Source organism: Nelumbo lutea, chromosome 2, assembly GCF_056320005.1.
Source record: "Nelumbo lutea isolate HS-2025 chromosome 2, American lotus-T2T, whole genome shotgun sequence".
NCBI classification, from domain to species: Eukaryota; Viridiplantae; Streptophyta; class Magnoliopsida; order Proteales; family Nelumbonaceae; genus Nelumbo; species Nelumbo lutea.
In genome coordinates this window covers 6072254-6092788 of record NC_142685.1, presented here as the reverse complement: position 1 = coordinate 6092788, position 20535 = coordinate 6072254, and the positions used below count along the sequence as shown (strand labels likewise).

At 33.8% G+C, this 20535-nt stretch overlaps 1 protein-coding gene across 27 annotated transcripts in view; it reads right to left on the bottom strand.

The window, feature by feature from the left end:
- RAD51B (DNA repair (Rad51) family protein) overlaps nucleotides 1-14748 on the bottom strand; it is a 36928-nt gene extending 22180 nt beyond the window's left edge. For 8 of the 27 annotated variants that reach the window (XM_088967770.1, XM_088967768.1, XM_088967767.1 and 5 more), the window contains exons 1-6: nucleotides 14457-14639; nucleotides 13710-13862; nucleotides 9492-9595; nucleotides 9316-9379; nucleotides 9172-9227; nucleotides 8034-8114 (exon numbers count right to left, since the gene is read on the bottom strand). In XM_088967770.1, the coding sequence (XP_088823896.1) occupies nucleotides 8034-8114; nucleotides 9172-9227; nucleotides 9316-9379; nucleotides 9492-9595; nucleotides 13710-13862; nucleotides 14457-14588 (590 nt within the window). In that variant the 5' untranslated portion in view covers nucleotides 14589-14639. Of the gene's footprint in view, nucleotides 1-8033; nucleotides 8115-9171; nucleotides 9228-9315; nucleotides 9380-9491; nucleotides 9596-13709; nucleotides 13863-14033; nucleotides 14148-14456 lie in introns of all 27 variants that reach the window. The other 19 variants (XM_088967750.1, XM_088967751.1, XM_088967754.1 and 16 more) reach the window with 6 other exon arrangements.
- Between the last annotated feature and the right edge of the window lie 5787 nt (nucleotides 14749-20535).

The window sequence follows — 20535 nt, the reverse complement described above, 5'->3', positions numbered from 1 at the left end:
AATGCAAACACCCTTTGCTAAGAGACAAGTTGCTTGTACTTTTTGGCATCCTCATCACACTTCCATCCACACTCTGGTAGTGATCCAACTCCTTCCAGACAAAGGTCAAGTCAGAGTAATAAATTGATAAACACCTCTCCCCCTGTCTACAAGTAGATGATGCTGCCTGCAGTTGATAAATTTTGGCATAGTGTCGCAATTCTGAATATGTAGACTTTGCTTGTTCCCAGATTTCATTTGCTGTTTCAGCCCACATGAAATTCTTCTTTATTTGAGGTTGCATGGAAACCAAGAGCCAAGACATAACAATACTATTCTCCTAATTCCATCTATCATATTCAGCACTCCCAGAGGATGGTTCTTTTATCCTCCCATTAATATAGCCTATCTTCCCCCTTGCAGTGATGTATAATTTGATCCCTCTTGACCACTCTAAGTAATTTAAACCATCAAGAGAGACAACAGCCATAGGAAAGGATAGGTCATCCCCACCCATTCCATTCAACATTGAAGAAACTCCAAATGTGGTTGAATCTTCACTGCCCATGATATCAGAATAAAAAACGAAACAACAACCAAATGAGTACTGTCGTACAAGGCTATTGCAGAAACAGGTCCTTCTGACCTCTGGTTTCACTGGGAGCAAAATCAGAACACTGTTGTTGCAGTACTGGAACAGGTCCTTCTGACCTACGGTTTCACTGAGAACAAAGTCTGAACATTGCCGTTGCAGTACAAGAACAGGTCTGTATGACCTACGATTTTGTAGGAATCAAAAAGAAACACTGCAGTTGCAGTACATCACTAGGTCTGAATGACCTAATCAGTAGGCCTGATAGCCAACCAGTCAATGAGATCAACAAGGTAGCTGAACAGTCAATGAATAAGATTAATACAATATCAGTTTCAGGGCATCAACAGTCCATAATACCAAAAAAAAAAACAGTTGAATACAATTACTTTGTTAAGGAATACAGTCAATCAACAGTCCATCAATCGGCTGAACAGACAATCAGTAGGGCAGTCGAACAGAAGATGACCAGTACCTCTTTTAGTTTTAGATGATAGTCTCTCTGTAAACCAAAACTCCCTCTACGAACTTCAAACGATAGCCTCTCTACAGTCGAGCAGACAAGAGGTACAACTTCTGGGCTAGAAGATGAAAAGACTGTGTAACTTCTGGGTCGAACTGAGTACACCAGATTAGGAGTTCGATGGAGACAGCTCTGGGAGATGAAAGGTCACTATAACTTCTGGGTCAAACTAGATGCAACAGCTTAGCATTTCGAGGGATGCAGCTCTGGGAGATGGAGAGACCATCTGCACGACATTGAACAGCAGGTTTGCTTGACACCACCCTTCAGGCCTGGACGACTTGCTCTGAAACCATGTTGAGCAAGAGCAAGAGAAGAGAGGAGAGGAGAAGAGAGAAGAGAGGAGAGTCGAGTGGACTGAAAACCCTCCAGAATACAGGGGGCAAGTGTAAGAGTTATTATTTATACTGGCCCAGTCGTACAATATAAACAAGAGAGAAATTACAACAGTACCCTTGTGGTACTAAACCTGAGTACACAAAACAACTGTCAACACCATTAAATAAATATGGGTTTTAAGTTTTAAGAATCCAGTCTTCTACCTTTTATATATATCCTTCACTACAGTATTAGAAGTAGTATAAAGTAGTATATACATTTTGCTAAAAGACTATGTACGAAAATAATTTCATATTTTTTTTATTTTGCACTGCTACTGTTTGTTGTTATTAGATCAGTTTTTCAATGCAACACAGGAAATATCCTTTTCTGTCACCCCTAGAGCTTTCTAGAGGTTTCTTTCATTTTAAATTGGTGGCAGATGAATTTTTTTTATTATGATGAAATGAGGATGTACAATAGGTGCCAAGTACTCCCAAGCAGTACCTATCTCATTCATTCTTTCTAGATGCAAAGGATCATTGCCCCAACAAACATTTGAGCCCTATTCACCTCTTGTTTAACCATCTTGTCAGTCAATGAATGCTATTCTTTTAAGCCATGAATTGGTGATTGTGAAATCACTTTCCATCTGCCTAATTTTCCTTGTAGCATTTCTGTATTCCCATGAGCTCTAACTATCTTTTCTCAGTCAATCTATTACAACTTTCCATAGGCTTTTTGGTGTTGAATATGGAGAAACTAGGACCCTTCGCATCATGTTTGAGTCAATGGGAAAACCAAACCCACCCCATAATGAAAGCACACTAGCCAAGTTTGTTGCCATTTTCAACAGTATTCAATGGATTTTGTATGCTCAAGCCCTAACTTCTTTCTCACTAACAAGAAATTCCCTTTGGATAGTAAGTATCAAATCATCCTTAAAGGAAAAATGCCCAATCACTTTTTGGTATTTTATCCAAGTCTACTCATGTAAATAGGCCAGAAGTGGCTAGGTGAAAGGGAGCATAAATGAGACATTCTCAAGAAAGGTTGAAAATCACCCTTCTAGGTAGCCTTAGAAGGGGAAAATTACACATTTAAGAAGAGTATTTCATCAGTGATGAGAAACTATTTTTCCAATTTCATATTGATGGCAACTCATGCAAATTGACACTGCAGTACATACCTTCAAAAGCAGGATGAATATTCATGTATGCACTTCTTGGGATATATGTCTAAGCATTGGACTACATAGTACACTGGATGTAGAATCCAAAACTGTACTTCAAAACTAATGGATCAAAAGAATTATCATTTTTGACATCACATAACACATTCACATGCTCACAAGCAATGTTAAAATTGACAAAGTATAGTTTGGCTGATGGGTCATTTGCTTTTTAAGAAAATAGGTTTCAGTTCCCTTTTAATACATGAAAAGCCTTTTGTAAAGCAGGGTGGGGGGTATAATGCTTCCAGGGCAGTTTTTTTATCAGTCCCTTTGTATATCATCTTGCTGTACATGTTTTGTTTTTCATCCTAATACATTTATACTTTACCTTTGTCTCAAAAAAAAAACAAAAAAAGAAAAAGAAACCTTCCACTAACAATTCTTGATTGGCAATCCACTAACAAAAATAGCTGACCCCAAATAGTTGGATCTATATCTGAATCAGTGCTTTAAAAGGCGTGGGTGGTGTATGCCTAGAGGCACGCCTCCAGGCGAGCACTCCCAAAACGCCCTAAGGCGTATGCCAGAAGCACTGACACCTATGAGGTGTACGCCTCATGCGCTTTTTTCATGAGGCGTGCTAGAGGCGTACGCCTCATGCACATCTTATATAAAAAGACAGAAAAAAGAAGAAAGAAGAAAAAAAGGAAAGGAATAGAAAGGGAAGGGAAAGAAAAAGAAAGAGAAGAAAAAAAGAGAAAAGGAAAGAAAAGACAAAGGAAAGGGAAGGGAAGAAAAGATAAGGGGAAAGAAAGTGGTTTGCCCCCTGCCCCTTCGACAAGACCCCCCCCCCTTTCAACTAATATTATGCATCTTTGTTCTTCTTAATATAAAAGACTTTTATTAAAAATAAAGAAAAAAATGAGATCCCCCCTTCCTCTTCATCCTCCCCCTAACCCCCTCCTCTTAAAGAGGCGCTTACACCTCTTGCGTTCTGAACTATGCCTCACGCCTCTAGGTAGTGGAGTGCCTCGCATCATACCTCTGCATTTTAAAACATTGATCTGAATTGAGTTAAATCAACTGACAAAATCATCATCATCATCATCATCATCCATGCCTCAACCCAACTATATGGGGTCAGCTACATGAATCCTGTTTTGCCACTCTGCTCTATTTAAAACCATATCCGCTGTTAAAAGTACTCTGCTCTTCTAATTGGAGTTGGTGGTGGTAAGGTTCAAAGTACTCGTATCATATCTTTTGATCTTGATACACCTATTTATAGGTTTTTCGGGACCCTCATTTATTTCAGCAAAAAAAAACCATTAAAAACATCTTTAAAAATCAAATTTTGAAAAAAAAAACCCATTGAGCGGGTACTTTTTAGTACTGATACGCCTCTGCCGATACACAAGGGCGTATCGATACTTTGAACCATGGTTGGTGGTCTTTTATGCATGTGACCAAACCATCTTAGCCTACTCTCTCATTTTATCACTTATTGGAGCTACTCCTAGGTTTCTGCCCAACACTCTACTTCATACAACATAACTAGCCTTACAACGGTTTTATAAAACTTTCCTTTTAATCTAAGGCCAAGTTTGAGAGTGCTTATTTGAAAAATAAGTGCTTAAAAATAGGTGCTTATTTTAATAAGTGTTCATAAGTGTTTAGTGAAAAAGCACTTATTTCAAATAGGGGTAGTATAGGTATTTTCAAAATGATGTGGCAGGCCAAGATAGGCCAGAAAAGGAAATAAGCGCTTATTGAATGAATACTTAAAAATAAGCTTGAATTTTGGGCTTCTCAAATAAATATTTTGGGCTTATTTCCCGAACACCAATAAGTGCTTATTGGTGTGTCATATTAATGTATCTGTTAATACATTTGATTATATGCTATATATATATATATATATATCAATTATACTTTGTTTTAATGTTTTACTATTGAAATTTAAAAGATCAAAGGGTTATGAGAAGAGAAAAAGAAAGAAAGAAAATAAAGAGGAAAGAAGGAATAGAATAATAGAGCTCTTTTTTTCTATTCTCTCTCTAATTAAATAAAACTGAAACTCCATCCTTGTTTTTTTTTTCTATTTTACTTTCCATCTTGAATATTTATCATATAAAGTTAATAACCTTCTTTAGCTGCTAATTAATATGAATTTGCTCTATTAAATACTTATTATAGTAGTATTATTTTTTAAAATAATAAAATTAATATATGTAAAAGATTTTTATCTTTTAGATGTGGTGATTTGCCACATTTTTAGAGGAAATTTGATGTTCTTAATAAAGAGAATTGCTATTTTTTTCAATTAACATACATGCTGAATGGTATATAAAACTAGGAAACTAGCCAAAAGTCAGTTTTTTATATTATAAATTTTTTATCGCCTAGGCGACTAGGCACCCCAATGTCACCCAGAATCGCCTAGGCGCCTTGAAAACTATGGTCCTGGCTCAAAATAAGTGCTTATTCAAATAAGCAGTTATTTTTAAGCACTCCCAAACTTGGCCTAAGTGGTATTCTCTTATCACACAAAAGTCTAGATGCACCCCTCCACAGCTCCACTTTTCCCAACCTCCTCTAATTCTTTAGGTGACGTCCTCCTCAATCTCTCCCTTGCCATGAATTATTGAACCAAGGTACCGGAAATGTTCACATTAAGTTCTTGGCCTGCAATCCCAAGTGTATCTTGATTTACAGTCTTGTTATTACTAAATTTACATGTCATATAGTCTATCTTAGTCCTACTTATTTTAAAACCTCTTGTTTCTAAGGAATTTTTTCATAAGCTTATTTTGATGTAATCCTTCATTAGTTTCATCAATTAAAACAATGTCATCCGTAAACAATATGCACCGTGGAACTTCTTGAACATGTTTAGACAATTCATCTATGATCAGTGCAAGATAGAAAAGGGCTAAGTGTTGAACCTTGGTGAAGACCAATTATAACTGTAAAATCTGAAGTCACTCCCATTGGTGTTCTAATATTGGTTGTTGCCCCCTCATACATATCCGTAATTACGTCTATATACCTATTTTGAACCCCTTTCTTTTCCAATACCCACCATATTATCTCTCTAGGAACTCTATCCTAAGCCTTTTGTAGATCAATGAACACCATATGAAGATCTTTCTTCTTCTCTCTAAACTTTTCTATAAATCATTTCAAAAGAAATATAGCTTCCATTGTTAATCTCCCTGGCATAAAGCCAAATTGGTTCTCTAACACACTCGTTTCAAGTCGTAATCTTTGTTCAATTATTCTCTTCCAAAGTTCATAGTGGGGACCACAGCACTATGTTGGGACCCTTTGGAGTGATGTTTTTAAGTTTTTTATGCAGTTTTATGCATTAGCCACCCTAAAAGGGCATATTAGTCATTGTACTCTATTTTTAATTAAAGTATAAATACTAATGGAGAGGGCGGCCAGATCTGATTTGCCCTCTCTTTCTTTCTCAACTTCTTCTCTTCTCTTTCTCTTCTTCCATAAGAAACTCTTCTTTTGTTTGCAGATTTTTTATTCAACAGATTTCTACTCTCCCATACCTTTCTACACTTCCATTGGAATCCCATCAGGTCCTAACGCCTTTACCTTCATCTTATTTATTGTCTCTTTTCCTTCAATCGGTCTAACTCTACAAAAGTACGTATTAATATTATTTTTAACACTATTAACCTTTCTAGCTTCTCCTCTCTTAGCACCCTTTCCTCATCTTTGTTTGATTTCTTCATCTTTTACCAAGACTCTTTGATCTTCATCTTTAATGCACCTAACATGGTTTAAATCTATCTTTCCTTTATCTCAGCTTTGTTGGTATATAAATTCCTTTTTCTCCCTCTTTAGTGCATAATTTATAGTAAAGCTCACCATAAGCCCTATTTTAGCTTCACTCACTTTCTTTTTTAATTTCCTTTCTTATGGTTCTAAATTTTTCCAATTTTCTGCATTCTTAGCCTTTTGTCATTCTTTGTAACATGCTCGTTTTAATCTCTGATTATATTTTGAACTTCTTCATTCCACCAAGTTTCTTTAGTACTTTTCCATTTCCCTTCAAATTCTCCTAAGACCTCCTTTGCTACTTTCTTTATGTTGTTTGCTATTTCAAGCCAGATATCATTAATCATTCCATCTAAATTCCAATCCCATTCTATTATCAACTTGTTTCTAAATTGAGCTAGCTTTTCTCCTTTTAGGTTTTTCCATTTAATTCTAGGACACCTATTTCCTTTCCTATTTCTCTTCGATTTGCTACTACGCACATTTACCACCACTAATTTATGTTGTGTTGCTAAACTTTCTCCCTAAATAACTTTGCAATCTTTACACATCATTCATTCTATTTTCCTAATAAGGAAAAAAAATCTATTTATGTTTGATCCACTTTTAAATGTTATTAAGTGTTCATCTTTCTTTTGGAAAAATGTGTTTAAATTTGTCATATCACAAGCTACTGAAAAATCTAATATTGTACCTCCTAATTCATTCCTCCCCCCAAATCCAAATCCTCCATGTACCATATTATATCCTACACTTTTCCTACATATCCATTTAAGTCTCCTCTTATAAAAACCTTCTCTTCATTATCCTTTCAAGTTTTTTCCAAAATTGTCTTGTAATGTTTATTCTAAACCCATTTGAGGTGTATAAGCACTAATTATGTTAATGATTTCCTCCCCTAAAACAAGTCTAATTAAAATTATTTTATCCCTAATTCTTCTAACATTTACTATTTCATTTTTAAATCTTTATCTACTATTATTGCTACACTGTTTCTATTATTCACCTCTCTTGTATATCATAATTTATAGCCATCAATTTCTTTAGCTTTTTTACTCTTCCGTTTAGTTTCTTGTAAGCATGCAATATTAACCCTTCTCTTCATAGTGTCTACTAATTCCATAGTTTTTCCTGTCAATGTCCCTACATTCCAAGTGGCTAAACGAAGTCATGTTTCTTGGATTACTTCTTTATCCACCCCCGTCCAGAATGATGTGGGAACCCTTATTTATTTGACACCACAACTGGGCGTTATCGTGGTAGGTCACTTATGTGAACCATCCTAGCAAACCCTTGCCCACTTAAAAGTTAAAACTAAACGTGGGTTAGGGTGCAATGCGTTGTTTCTAGAGAATACCTAGCATGAGCACAAAAAGACAAATCAGGATCCATATTCATGAGGGTTTGGCAAAAGTTTTAGAACCGGCCACCAACCTGACGCAACCCTCCTTTATCTAGGCTTGGGACTGATAGTGTAAGACAAGCTCACACTGGTAAAGTTTACAAAAACTTGATTCATGAAAATAAATATATAATAATACATAAAGCAAATTTGGCAATGTTCTCATTGTTTTGAAAACCAGGATTTCCATATATCAATAATTACACTGGTACAAGACAACAAATGATATGATAAGAAACATTATACTAACCCGGAAACAAGAGCAGTCATGCTGTCAATGATGAGCAATTTCACTTGATGTTGGAGAAGTGACAACTGGATTTGTTCTAAGCTGGTATAGATTATGTAGCATATGAAAACAGTAAATAACAAATATTGACTATGTGAACTGAGTTAAGAATTCTTAGAGATGCTCTTGTAGGTATTGAATTATCCAAATGCTAATACAAAGTTACAAACAATCATATTAGAAGTTTCTAGCCATCAAAATATATCTTTAACTCAGCATGATAAAAAGCACTTAAAACTAATAGTAAATACAGAAATAACAAGTTTTAGAATAAATGGCCACATGGCTTGTAATACGCTGTACAATTATCCGCTTAACCAACTGGACTGAACAAAGCCAGATCATAACTATATGGCCGTTACGCAAATCCTATTTTGCCATTCCACTCAATCAAGGACCATACCTACTATTAAAACATGAGCCCTTAAATATTTCTCACTAGCTCATATTGAAATGCCAAGACTTGTTGCAGCGGATTCTAGCAAGATGTTATCCTACTAAATAAAAGTTAAAAGAAGCCAAGAGATTTCTTTAAGGTGTCTTAGCTCAAAAAATCCATAAGGACAAAAGTATTGGTAAGAAAATGTGCTTTAAGTAGCATATCATTAGACAATCAAGAAAAAATGTAACCCCAAAAATGAGCATAGAGATGAAAATGTGGAGATGAAGTGGTACCAACAGGTGCAAGATAACAAAAAGTTGATTGAGATAAAATTGTACACCAAAAATGAAAGCAAAGAACACCAAGGAGTGATTTTTTTATCAGCAACAATCAAAAGGATTTTTTAATTTACTTTAAAAAATGGATTACAATGCTTGTATTGAGCACCCCGATGTAGTTCTTACAAAGAACTCCCTTATAGGTCACTCCCCAATAATCACCAAGAGGACAGAGAAAGGCCAGAATGAACAGGATTCTTGTTAGTTGTTATCAACATGTAAGGCGGATGATCATGAATTAAGTTTTACCATCACCATATCTTCAATGTCAGAATGTGGTTTCACAAATAAACCAACTATGCTGTCCAATATTGTCAAAATTCAGAAAAATGCAGTGCCCTTGTTACATAGGTTTTGGTCCATGCAAAGGAATTCATACTTCTCAGTGAATTCAGGCAATGATGCTGGCCGCAAAACAAGGATCCTACCAGCCATCTGCAAAATAATGAAGCAGACTTCCTAAAGCCCTCAAGTTTTCTTTAGTAAATCAGAATTGAAAAATATTAACACGGATTCTATAAACCTCTTGAGCCATTCCATCCAGATGAAATATCTCTGGGAAACTTGTTGCTCCAATCTCTATCATCCTGTTCAAAGCAGAATTAACAGTAACTGACTGGCATGCTTTAATACATCCTAGGGACAAAAATTATTCCAAAAGCACAAGAAAATAGATATCAATGTCATTCTCTTTAGTACCTTCTTGAACTAAACTTGGATTCGGTGTCAATATATATTACACGACCATTTAAACCTCCATAATTTGCAGGAAGTGCAGCCAACAGTGAAAGCTTTAGGCAAAACTACAGAGTGATTGGAGAAATCATTCCCAAAAAGTGTACCCAACAAAAATGTGCAATATATATATATATAGTATTAATCACTGCCTGACACCCCCATAGGTGTCGATATTCTTTTGAGTGAACAGTACAATATCACATCAACAGCTCTTTTCTTACAGTGATGATAATAGCGAGATTCGAAATCACACCACCACAGGGAAAATTCATCCAGCGCACCAACTGGGCTACCCCTCAGTTAAAATGTATATAGGTATTCTAAGGGAAATTTTGGCTGCAGGGATGATAGGCATCATTCATTTCCCTCACTAAATTCATCTTGCATAGAAAAAAAAATCCAGCGATTACATCTTACAAGTGGGCAAAAGGCTCTATTTTTCTGCCTTCACATCCCATTACCTTAATTCTGGCAAGTCAAACCATTTGTTTCTTCAAGAAGGAAAGCATTTATCTTGCAGATAACCACACCTTATGAGGACTCTATGATACCCAGATACCTCAAAAAGGTGATGTATTATGCATTCATGTTGGATACTTCAATTTTTAGTGTAAAATTCATATCTGAAACCATGTCCTTGATATATCAGGGTAACAAAGTGAAAAAAAAAAAAAGGAAAATAAGGCAAGTAAAAACATAGTTGGAAAATAAACCTAATTTAACTTCAGTTTGAACTTTTTAGTAACTTTTAGATAGAGGCTCAGTTTAGGCATATTTAAGGTAACACAATTATTTAATAAATGAGTTCTTTTTAGGATCAGCAGACCTCTACCAATATGGCTCACCCCATTGAAATGACCAGTATAAGGAGTTTACTGGGCAAACAATTCAATTTACCAATTACTTGAAGCTTGAAATTACTATTTCTTTCAGTAGAAAATTTTTTATGTCGACCTTATAAAAAGTACTAAAAGTTCCTTCCCCTTCACAGAATTGTTTATGGAAAGGTAGGTTGGGGCCTAAGTCTACTTCTCTAGAATCTTATAATAAGAAACAAGGAAGCATTATTACATATTTTTTGAATCTTAAAGATAATTCTCCATTTATGAATAAATTGGAAATGCAATATCTAACACACTAATATAATTTTAAGCGTTACAGGACCCTTTTGCTAGGATGTGGTTATATTCTAAAATTCCAATCTTCTTCCATCATCGTCAAATGATAATTCCTAATGGATTTTTACAAATAATAAAACCACATAATTGCCGTCCTGTTTTCCTAGCATTTTGATAGAATTTTTTTGGCCCAACATAGTAACAAAGACAACCTATCAAACAAAAAAAAAATAGTAACAAAGACACTTTTCCCTTCTATGCCATAAGGCTCTCCTTCTGAAAAAGAGGAGAATCCATTTCAAAGCTTTAAGTCAAGTGATTTAGAGCCCATTTGGGAGGGCTGAGCCTGAGCTGAATATTCAGGTAAGCTGGTTCGGCTGCTTTTAAGTGCTCCAGATAAGCTATTTAAAGAGGCTGAAGCCAACAGTCCCTCAAATGACTGACTGACAGCCAATCTCCAGATTTTTCATCAAATATAGCTTATAGGCTGTCCATGTGGAGCCCACCTAGGAAATCCAAAAGCCGCATTAAGCTTCAGCCTTCCCAAACGGGCACTTAGTATTGAAGTGTTCATCTGTCCTGTTGCTTCTATTGGTTATCTGGGAACAAATCCATGACCTCAGTATCTGTCTTCAGAGCAAAATGTTCCCAAAACTGAAACAGGTCAAGGATGGACTTAAGTCTTAACCAAAACTCAATAGATGTGTGTATACACCACTAAAATGAATATTTAGTAGGTCTCCACTTACCATGAATCTCCCCCCCACCTACTTACCTTTCCACCACCTACTTTCTTTTCTTTATTCTTTCCTTTTGTAGAAATTAATACAATATCCCAGCTCAACCATGTGAGATGCATGGAATGTAGAAACGTGCATTAGTTATATACCATCTTGGTATCCCATTTGGCTATGCAGGTCCCAGTGTTCCACATTTCCTAACTTCTTAAGTTGTAAGAGTACTGTGAAATGTTATTCAACCATTCTAACACTTCCCATCTGTTTCTTACAGCATAACATCAATTAGTTCACAACTTTATATGCATTTTTTTTTATAAATAACTTTATATGCATTGTTTTTTTAGGGAGAATGACCGTTCAGCCCAGGGTCAGAATTTTTAGGCCCTAAGTACAGTTGGGTGGGTGCCAGCTCGAAATTGATGCCAATTCACGGGTGGTTGGTGTGTAGAGTGGGGTTTTTTGACCTTTTAAATGTTTATAGCTCTACAGTGGAAATCAGAAATCTGCATTGGGCCTGTCCGTACTTACCCGTATTTTTTATAAATAACTTTACATGCCTTTTTTTTTTTCTTCACTATCCTTCACTATCTTCTTCTATCAAAAAATAAATAAATAAAATAAAATACTTCAAGATCTTCGGAACAGGGTTCTTTTAGTTGACAATCCACCTTAACCAACTAAGACTTCCAACCACTCTTGCTCCTCAATTCAATTCACTAATTCAAATGGAAGAATGAGATGTATTCAAGCCAGGGCAGTTGTAGTAATTATGTGTGTTTATGTGTTTAGTATTTTAATTGGCTTGAGTTGGTATAGATCCATTTCCATTTGGATATTTGATTATTAATTTAATCTGATTATTTGTCCTGTCTTGTTCTTTTCAGATCTGTATGACAACTATTCTTTTCTTTTATCATATTTTTTACTAACTTAGCATTATCATTCTTTGATTGTAGATTATCTTCTTGGGATTAATATAACCTTAACATGTTGAGTCTTTTTTTCCTAAGCAATTTGAAGCACTCTCTATCTGACAGCTTTATTTATCCTGTGTATTTATTTATTTTATGAACTTTTCTATGACATTCAGGTCTGTTCTTCATTTCACACTAATTAATTCTTTTAATTTACCAAGTAAATAGATAAAAATTTATGTTCTTAATTTTGCAATTTTTATTTTTATATTCTTTGTCTAATGTTGAATTTACAAATTTGTGCCATTTCCCTGGAACTACGTTTCTGATTTCTGAATGTTGTTTATTTTCTTTAACATATTTATTAGTTCAAATACCTGTTCTTCAGTTTCAAATGTAAATGATTTTTTTTTCTTTTATTTTGATCAGGGGGGAGAAGTAAATAAGTTGAAGAGTATATAATTGTCCAAACAACATAACAAAACAAATATTCTAGAAACCAATTCAAATACTATAGCATAACTAGACTTCCCATGGTAGGATTCCTAAATTAAACAAAACTAAATGCTATTTGGATTGACTTTCTAGAGTACTTTCGTACTTTTGAAAGTACAAAAAGTAGCATTTCAAATTTGTTTGTACTTTTAAAAAGCACAAAGGAAAAGTACAAACAGCCAAAAGCACAGAATTGGCTGTTTATACTTTGTGCTTTTGGGCCCTTAACATATTTTGTACTTTCTAAAACATGTGCACCAACTATACATGTGGTATTTACCATGTGACAGGTGGCAGCATATATGAATGTCAAATGGAATTTAAGGTACATCAATGTATTCAATGAGTCAATGACACACCGCGTAGCATGTGTCACCATGTATAAATGACACATGGCATTTGAATGTATCCAATGACACATATGTGCCATTGTCAGCATATTTAGATGCCAATGACATGTGTGGCAACATATATGGATAACATATGGCATTTGGATGCATTTCTTGACATTGTATGACATGTGGCAGTGTATATGGATGTCACAAGGCACCAATGACATGCATGTGCCACATGGCAACATATGCTGATGACATGTGGCATTTAAATCTATTCAATATCATATGTGTGCCACATGGCTTTTGGTGTACATGATTTGGCAGCACATATGGATGCCACAAGGCATTCACACATGTGCTACATCTCGTTGTATCTACACGCATGTTTTACTTGAAAGACATGCTTTAAAAGCCTATTTTGCCAAACATGTTTCAACAAAAAAAAAAAAAAAAAAAAAAAAAAACGGAAACTAAAAACACAATGTCTGCTTTCTAGTTTTGTACTTTCAACAGTACAAAAGCATAAATATATCGAGTTACATGTCGTAGCCACTGAAATGAGTAGGATTTGCATTACCTGCGTTTTGCCAATGCCAGCTGGGCCAACCAACTCCGTCACAGCACCGAAAGGTACTCCTCCGAGTAAGGCCTCATCCAGCCCTTTCAGACGAGTGGGAAGGTGGCCAGCCAAATATTCATTTTTAACTCGTTCCTGCATCAGCGAAAGCGCCTGGAGACGGCCAAAATGACATATTGGCAAATAGCAAGGAATGAGGGAAATGAAGAGAGTGGGGAAAAACCCAAAACAAAAGGGATAAAAAGATTTCAACATAGACAAGAAGTGGCTTCAACTGCAGGAATTTGATCAGTTAAATGATTAAGGGAAGAGAAATATGGATACAGTTTGATATGGTGGACACGCAATTTCACTGATGAGAGCTACTGCAGATGTTACTTCAGACAGCCCCACATCTAACAATTCCATCAGCTCGAATTCAGTCAAAGACAAGGCATCCTGTATGTATCCCGAACACCAAACACATGGTATGCCCCTCAGATGAAATCATTAAATTCATTAAAATTTCTCAAAAGTCATAATTTCCAGATGTTACAAACTTCATACAACACTCTGTATGAACCAGAAATGAACATGAATTGAATTTCCCCTGGATCCAAAGGATTAGCTGGAATGAGCACAGAAAGGAATAGGTAAAATATCGAGTCCCTAGTGGAGCAGAAGCTGGAGAGGACGTCGTTTGGTTAAACCAAACCAAAAATTCAACTCCGAAAGAGGAAAGAAATTCCAAATAGCGAGGGACCTTACCTTGGCAGTTAAGATGTTACGAGCTGCAAGGATGTTACCAATTGATTTGGGAAGACCCATTTGGCTGATCAGCTTGTTCGCCATCTCTCTCTCTCTCTCTCTCTCTCTCGAGTTCGGCTTCAGTCCATTCATTGCATCCCCACAGCCCACAATATTATTATGCTGGGGAACATCTCGCCATGAAAAACAAGGGAGATGTTCCGAATGCACGGCTAAAATGACTATTGGGACTGTTTTTTTTTTTGCAAATTGGGGCTGGTTGTTAGGACCTCGTATGGGACAACACACTAGCACCATGTAGAAGTTTTGATTTCCCCCAAACTTTAAGAGCTTTTTACATTTGATTATGGATAATTAATCAAGACCCGTCTGATGCACTTGGCTTTATTTATAAGCAAAATTAAGGACAGAGCTTATGACATTTTCAATTAATTGGTGTCCATCTAAGTTTAATTTAAATATTATTTTTTGGGTTATGTATAGTTTATCCAATTAAATTTTAAGTTGTTCTTTAGTGAGAATGGCCAATTTTTATTTTTTTAGATAAATTTGTATTATTTTTTATATTAATGTTGATTTTTATCTATTTATTTGAAAAAAAACATTTTATTAATGTTTATTTGATTATTATTATTTTTGTACAATTTTTAGTTGAAATTATAAAAAAGCATCTAAAAACATTTATGTAAACCACTGTTGTATTTTGACCCTTACAATGGCCTCCCCTATAATTTAAAAAAAAAAAAGTGTAAATACCTCCTTCCCTTGGCTTTTTGGTAACAAACACATTGAAGTTACAAAAGTAGTCTTTATCATTGTAATGAAGTATCATACACAATTTAAAGTTTCAACTTTACCCTTCACTAATTTATTTTGCAATAACACTTTCGAAGAACAATCCTCCTTATTCTTCTTGGGCAAAGTAAGGCAAAAAGACTGAAGTGAAGTAAAATTAATGCATTACATCAACACCTTTTATTTGGATTACATACAAAAGGAAGGTATTTACACATTTTTTCAAAACAATAGGGGAGGTTTTTGTTAAGGTCAAATCAATGAGAAGTTTCATAGGATTGCTAGAAAGCCCAATGAGGTTTTTATAAATTTCCTCATTTTTAAATGGGATTTAAATTGATTTTAAGATAATTAAAATATATTTAAAAGTAATATTTTATATTAATTTTTTAAATTAGTACAAGATTAATTAATTAATTATATTAAGTTTAAATTCCTTGCAAAATTTAATTAACTATATTAAGTTTTTAGTTTTTAGTAGAACTTAAGTTGGTTTTAAATGAATAAAAATTAATTACAAAACTAATAATTGTTAGATAATTTTATATTATTTTTATATAAGATTTAAATTGATATAGGTTTCCAATTTATGTTAATTATTTTATTAATTAAATCATTTTATTATATTAGTAAAATTATTTATATCAATAGCAACGATTAATAATTATTTTATTTTATTTAAGTAAGTTACTAAATTATTTTTTATTATGTTTAATTAATTTTAAATGGAAGTAGATTATTTAATGTAATAGTATATCATTGAATATTTCAATTTCAATATAATTAATTTTTACTAATAATTACAATTTAATGTAAATATATCTAATATATATATATATATATATATAAAGTTCATGAATTTTGTGAAATTTAATAGAGTAATGGAGATGAGAGAGAATTAGTGGCATTAGTTATTTAGGAAGAGAGTTAATGCCATAATGAGGATACACTATTAAAAGAGAGAGAGAGAGAGAGAGAGAGAGAGAGAGAGAGAGAGAGAGAGAGAGAGAGAATTTGAGTTAATGAGGAGTGTTCAAAGTTTTAAAGGTGATTGATCACTTGAATTATTTTGTTTAATTTTAAAATAAAAAAAAAGAAAGATAAATGCTTTTTAGAATAAACTAACTATAAAAAAGACAACTATCCTTGAAAATAAACCTGAAAGCATGAAGGCGCAAGCTTAGCACATTCCATTTTAATATAGACATAGATTAAATATAAAACTTTCAAAATCCATCCCTTTCATTCATGGCCTTTGGCTCCATTCTCTCTAGGGGTGTTTATGGTTCGGTTAATCGAACAGTGGGGCATTTTTTTAACCAAATTGGTACTACTGGGTTTTGGAAAACTGGTAACCAAAACTGAATCAGAGTCAGTCGGTTAATCGGTTGACCAATTCGATTCATCAGTTTTTTGGTTTTTTGATTTTCACAATACATATTATAAAATATATATATATATATAATAAAAAATTATAAATATATATATAAAATACATAGAAATATATATATATATATACCAATTAATTCGATTAACCACCGATTTTCTATAATGGTTAACCTAAATCGAACTAATACCCTCGGATTTTTAAAAATGTCAAACCGAAACCAAACCAACCAGTTCGATTTCAGTCGGTTCGATTTTTTGTGCTCACCCCTAATTCTCTCATCCATGAAATCCCACACCCAAGACAAATTAATTGGAAGAGAATCAGTGGAAAGTACACGGTTAAAGGTTTTAGAGCCTTTTTATGCTCTAACCCATCACCTACTTTAAATGGCCCTTTAAAAAAAAAATCAAAATTTCATATAGGTGCCTTATTAACAACTAGAAATTTCTCTAAGAAGGCATATTCACTGGCTACCCCCGAATGATATTATGTGTTCTTTCTGCAAACAAATAAACTGAAAATGCCATCCATCTCTTCTTTCTCTGTCATTTTTCTAGAGTCGTAAGGTGTGAAGCTCAAGTTGGCATTTATATTAAACTGTCATTTTTCTACGGGCTTTTCGGTAAAGCATGTATTACACTTTTTATCTTATTTGGGACGCAAGTAAATATGTAATAAACTAACATTCCAACGAACCTCCTGTATATGTCATGTCATCAAGAGAAGCTATAACTACATGCCTGATGCATTCCACCCCCATTACATTCTCATGCATTGCTTATTATTGATGGCCCCCTATGAAATTATCACAAGTAATGTAGGATGCGCGCATTCATCATTCAACTTTTTGGGTAATATCTCGAAACCTATCTATTGAATTGAGCAGCTTCACTTGAGTCGGTTATCAAGACTTCTCACTTCTTTTCACTACATCTCTTGTGCCCTCACGTAAAATTATATTCATGGTAATGGAAGCTGCTTTTTGTTTTGCCAAAAAAAATTATTTTATTTAATCGTTTTAAGCGTATTGGTACAAATTCATACTTCACTTGTCTCGGATATATAAAATCCTTTTTTGAGAAATAAAAATAAAAATGGCATTTCTTAGGACTCATTTGGTTCAAGAGAACAGGGGTTTGGAATTGAAATCGGATTGGCCATTCCAATTCCAGCAATTTGGTTGGGCAGAATCAAAATCTCATTCCTATTTTTGGTGGAATGGCATTCCCTCCCCTCTCTTGGGAATGAAACCCCATTCCTTTGAAAGAAAGAAATGAAACCCAGCTAATACCAATTCCCATTCCAATTCATATCTGAACCAAACAAATTATGAGAATAGACCATTCTAATTCCGATTTTGACTCTAAGGGCCTGTTCATTTGCTTCGAAGTCTAACATCTAAAATTGCAATAATTACATTAAGAAGTATATTGGTGTTGGTGAACTTTTCTTTCCTTTGAACTCTTAATGCAGAGAATGTTGTTTTGAAATCAGAATTTTGAAAATTATCAAATATCCATTTTGGCTCAATATATGAGAGTTTTTGTTTGTCTTTTTAGGAGTATTATTGAAAAACAAAAAGTTGTACGATTGCACTTTAAGAGATAAGACGAAACAAATAACCATTTTTCTTTAAAGTTAAAAGATTTGTCTTAAGAAATAAGAGTTAAGAGGAAACGAATAGGCCCCAACCATGAATATAATTGTTATTGAGATCTACAAATATATCAGTTTTAATGATGATTTTGTTGATAACTTAATACACAAAAACTGAAAATGTTTTGAAAATTAAAATCTTGCACCCCCCCCCCCCCCATTTTGTTGAGTCCATATATGCTCCTCATAGAGTGTGCCTCACACCAACCTCATAGCGTGTTTTGGCCTTATATCAGGAAAATCTCCCCTACTTGTATTTATTATTCATGGGGAGATGTTCCAAATGTGGTAGTGAAGATGATGGTATGAGGGCGCCCTTAGTGAGGAGCAAATCCCAATTCCATTTTGTTTAGGTGCAGCCTGCAATAATAGAATATAAAAAATACGATAAATAATTGATCAGGGTGTGGTGGTGTAGTCTACAGCTTAGTAAGCTAAAAGACCACCCTTTACCCAAAGAAAAAAAAAGGAGTTAAGACCAAGCATAAAATCTTCTTGCACATTTCATACTACAATAAGAACTAGTGGAGGGAGCCCCATGCAAGGGCTATATGCAAAAATATGATATTAATGAGTTGTGAATTAAAAATATTATAATGTGCATATAGAACAAAAAGAGCAAAATTTATGTTATCTATTTGGACAAAAAACAATAATATAGAGAATTTCAATTTACTTTGGGGGATCGGCTTGGTACGGCCCAAGCCCATGTGGAATACTATAATTATGAAAATACTATAGTTATTGAAAATATGGGTAATTAGTATTGTTAAATAACAGTATTAAAATACTGAAATTATTAAAAATACTATAATCATTAACAATGTTTTTAACTGTCAATTATTAAAATACTGTAATAATTAACAGTTAACAGTATTTTAATAATTAATAGTATTTAATAAGTATTTATTAAAATACAGATAATTATTTAAATACTATTAACTGTTAATAAATATTGTATTTATGAAAAGACTATAATTATTGAAAATATGGTTAATTAGTATTGTTAATTAATAGTATTCTATTACTTAAATTGTTATTATTTTATTATTTAAAATATATTGTGCACATTTCCAACTGACCTGTATTGTGTACAATAAGTGTTCACGGTTCAGTTAACTGAACCATGGGGTTATTTTGTGAACCAAACCGATTTGCTCGATTTTTTGAGTATTCGAACCTAAACTGAACAAGTGCAACCGGTTAACCGTGATTCGGTTTTTCAATTTTTTATGCACTAAAATAAAAAAGAGGTCGTCGATCGATCTAGGATTTTTCCCACTAGGGAAGAAGAAGATAGATGAGAGAGAGAATTGAGAGATGAGAAATCGATCCGAGACTCGGAGGCCGATTGGTCTAAGGAAGAAGAAAACTAGAGAGATATGAGATGGAGAACTAAGAGTGAAAGAGAAAGGGAAAGTTGATTTGAAGAGAGGAAGAATGGAAGATTAGAAAAGGTTTGCAAATACTAGAAGACTAGGTAGCTGTAGCTGTTGTAGCTAGTTGTAGGCATGTAGCTGTAGCCAAGTAGCTAGCTCTAGCTACTAGCTGTCTAGCTAGCTGTAGCTGAGTCACCAAAAAGGTGAAAATGCCAGAAAGTCAAATTTAAAAGAGAAAAAACCAAAAATGCTGAGAAGCCTATTCAATTTTAAAAAATATAAAAATATAATATAATATAAAATATATATCAATATACATATACCAATCGGTTCAGTTTTTTTTTTTGATAATTTATACCAGTCGGTTCAGTTAATCACCATTTTTTTTAAAGGTTAACGGAAACCGAACCGACCAATTCGGTTAATCGAGTTTTTGGTTCAGTTTCGGTTGATTTTTTTAATCGGTTTGATTTTTCAATTTATTCTGCTCACCCCTAGTGTACAGGTCCAAATGAACCGTAATGAGTATGGATTTGGATAAGCTGGACCCGACTATTCATATTCGGGTTTTAATTATCAAATATACTAAAAATATTGCTAATTATTAAAATATTATTAATTATAGAAAATACTGTTTATCAAATATACAGTTAAAATACTACATTTACTGTAATTATCAAATATACTGAATATACTATACATTATTAAAATACAGTTAACTGTTAATAAATACTGTACTTATGAAAATACTATAATTGTTGAAAATATGGGTAATTAGTATTGTTAATTAACAATATTAAAATACTGAAATTATTAAAAATACTATAAACATATACTGTTAAAATACTATATTTACTGT